The sequence below is a fragment of the Hipposideros armiger genome, unplaced genomic scaffold, assembly GCF_001890085.2.
Source record: "Hipposideros armiger isolate ML-2016 unplaced genomic scaffold, ASM189008v1 scaffold_17, whole genome shotgun sequence".
NCBI classification, from domain to species: Eukaryota; Metazoa; Chordata; class Mammalia; order Chiroptera; family Hipposideridae; genus Hipposideros; species Hipposideros armiger.
Window position 1 is genome coordinate 7,806,211 of NW_017731367.1, and position 2,691 is coordinate 7,808,901.

The 2,691-nt window shown below is 65.0% G+C and overlaps 1 protein-coding gene across 1 annotated transcript in view; it reads left to right on the top strand.

Moving 5' to 3' along the window:
* The window catches only part of SNED1 (sushi, nidogen and EGF like domains 1), a 73,576-nt gene that overhangs the window by 47,764 nt on the left and 23,121 nt on the right, over positions 1 to 2,691 (top strand). Inside the window, exons 19-22 of the mRNA XM_019628462.1 lie at positions 180 to 293; positions 603 to 716; positions 1,823 to 1,936; positions 2,380 to 2,682. Of these exons, the coding sequence (XP_019484007.1) occupies positions 180 to 293; positions 603 to 716; positions 1,823 to 1,936; positions 2,380 to 2,682 (645 nt within the window). The remainder of the gene's footprint in view (positions 1 to 179; positions 294 to 602; positions 717 to 1,822; positions 1,937 to 2,379; positions 2,683 to 2,691) is intronic.

Consider the following 2,691-nt stretch of genomic DNA (forward strand, 5'->3'; position numbering starts at 1 on the left):
GTTCGAAGTGAGGGGACTATTTTGAGGGGGATTAATGGCAATGTGTCTCTTACTGTAATACATTTTTAAAATTTAAACATTCATTGTATTGTTTGAGCGCGCCTCCTAAGGTTGGTGGCGCCCGTGTAGGCATGTGTGGGGCCCACAGGGCCATGCAGCCTGGTGTCCTGTCTCTGCAGAGACAGACGAGTGCCAGGCGCAGCCCTGCAGAAATGGAGGTTCCTGCAAGGACCTCCCGGGGGCCTTTGTCTGCCAGTGCCCCGCGGGCTTTGCTGGAGTCCACTGTGAGACAGGTAGGGGCTGTGCTCGGGTGGGTTCCCCATCTGTCCAGGCCCTCACCCACACCCGTGACGCCCCAGACACCCCAGGCCATTCAGAGAGCAGGGGGAAGGGCAGTCCTGGGGCCCTTCTGGACAGGTCTCCTGTGGGAAGGACCCGGAGACGAGGGGCGAGGGGAGAGCCGGCGCCTGCCCAGGGTGCGGGGGTTCCCCCACGCCGCCCCCTGCCCGGTCTCTCCCCCCCTTCCCTTCTTCCCGCTGTCCTTTCCTCCCTCCCCCAGACTCCCCCCTGCCGCTCGGGCCCACTGTCTGGATGTTCTCCAGAGGTGGACGCCTGCCACTCCAGCCCCTGCCAGCACGGAGGCCGGTGTGAGAACGGCGGCGGGGCCTACCTGTGCGTCTGCCCAGAGGGCTTCTTCGGCTACCACTGTGAGACAGGTGGGGCGCAGCCCACATGCCCTGGCCCAGCCAAGCTCCCACACGGCACTTACCCCCCCAGGGGGCCCAACCGCACCCCTCGCAGACTCCAGCAGGCCTCGCAGCCCCCTGGCCCCACGTTCAGCCGCACGGCTCTGTCATCCCTGGGCACCAAGCTCACCGCAGCCCCAGGGCCCGGGCACCTGCCCTTCCGTACAACCTGGCCTACTCTGCCATGGTGGGGGCTCCTCAGGGAGCAGGTCCTAGCGGAAACGTCCCTCCTGACGAGGCCTCCCCTGACCTCTGACCTTCAGCAACTTGCACCCCAGCACCCTTCTCTCCCCTAAAACACTTCCAGCTCTCTGGGATTGTCTCGTCCGTACTTCCCCCACTTGCTGATAACGGGTCCCCTCCTAGAGCGGGTGCGTGTCCTGACCTGCCTGTTGGAGTGTCCCCAGCCCCAACGCTGGATCTGGCTGGCGGCTCTCAGCTTCTGGGCTCTGACCCCACCACAGGGCAGTAAAGGCTGCACTGGGGACAAGGTCTGTGACCCAGGACTGAGGACACAGGAGCCTGCCTGGGCACAAGCACAGTGGGGGCTGTCCGTGGCCAGGCCTGGGATGGGCAAGGGCCCGGGGGACAGAGTACAGTGGCTGTGACAATGATCGCTGGGTCCCTGTTTGCAAGTGTGTCCTGTGGCCATGCTGGGCCCTTGGGGTCCTGCCCTGGCCTGGGAGATCAGGTCCGCACCAGCACCCACTGCCCCACGGCCATGGGGGGGGGCCTGGCTGCCAGCTGCCCCCAGGAGGGGCCAGCGCTGTGCTCACCCCACCCCAAGTCCCTGCCAACCAGGGCTTGTTGGCTTGGGGTAGTGGCAGCATGGCTTGGCTCAGAGTCAGAAGGCTACACCTGCCTGGCCTCTCGGCGGGGCCCCTGGCAAGTTCTGCCTCCCCCTCCAAGAGTGTCCCTTGTCCCATTCCAAAAGCACTGTCTGTGAGGGTACCACCCACCACCACCCACAAAGACACCCACACAGGAACCACCCAGTGCCCCCAGGAGCAAGGGCCCAGCCAGAATGGAGGGCCTGGCGACACCCCAGAGCTCACTGCTGCTTTCCCCTCCCCCAGTGAGTGACCCCTGCTTCTCCAGCCCCTGTGGGAGCCGCGGCTACTGCCTGGCCAGCAATGGCTCCCACAGCTGCACCTGCAAAGTGGGCTACACGGGCAAGGACTGCGCCAAAGGTGAGGCATGCGGGCACCAGCACAGGGTGGGACCTCCCCTCCCCCTCAGAGGGGCACACGCCCCAGAGGGCAGGCCAGAGTGCCGAGCGGCACCCCCATGGCGGAGCGTCTAGGCAGTTGCTTACCCAGGCTCTGAAAAGCAGGGCGGGGCATATAAGCCCCAGGGGGCATAAATACAGTCCCATGTGCACACACATGACTCTCCAGAGGCATAAATGCAGTCATGTGTGCACACGTGACCCTCCAGGGGGCACTGGCCAGAGACCAAAATGAAGGAGTCCGTTGTAGGCGCCACAAGCAGGCTCCCTGCCAGCAGTGCCCACCTCTGCCCCGGGGTAGGCAGGCCCGAGAGCCTCCGAGCTGGATGTCTGCTTGGGGGCCGGGGCTTCTGTGGCCGACAGCTGACCACCCCACTTCCCTTGTTCTTGACCGAAACCCTGAAGAGCTCTTCCCACCAACGGCCCTCAAGGTGGAGCGAGTGGAGGAGAGTGGGGTGTCCATTTCCTGGCGCCCACCCGAAGGCCAGGCCGCCAGGCAGGTGGTGGACGGCTACGCAGTCACCTACGCCTCCTCTGACGGCTCGGCCCGCCGGACCGACTTCGTGGAGAGCAGCCGCTCCTCGCACCAGCTCCGGGCCCTGGCGGCTGGCAGGGCCTACAACATCTCCGTCTTCTCGGTCAAGCGTAATGCCAACAACAAGAATGACATCAGCAGGCCAGTGGCGCTGCTCACCCGCACCCGTGAGTGCCACCCCC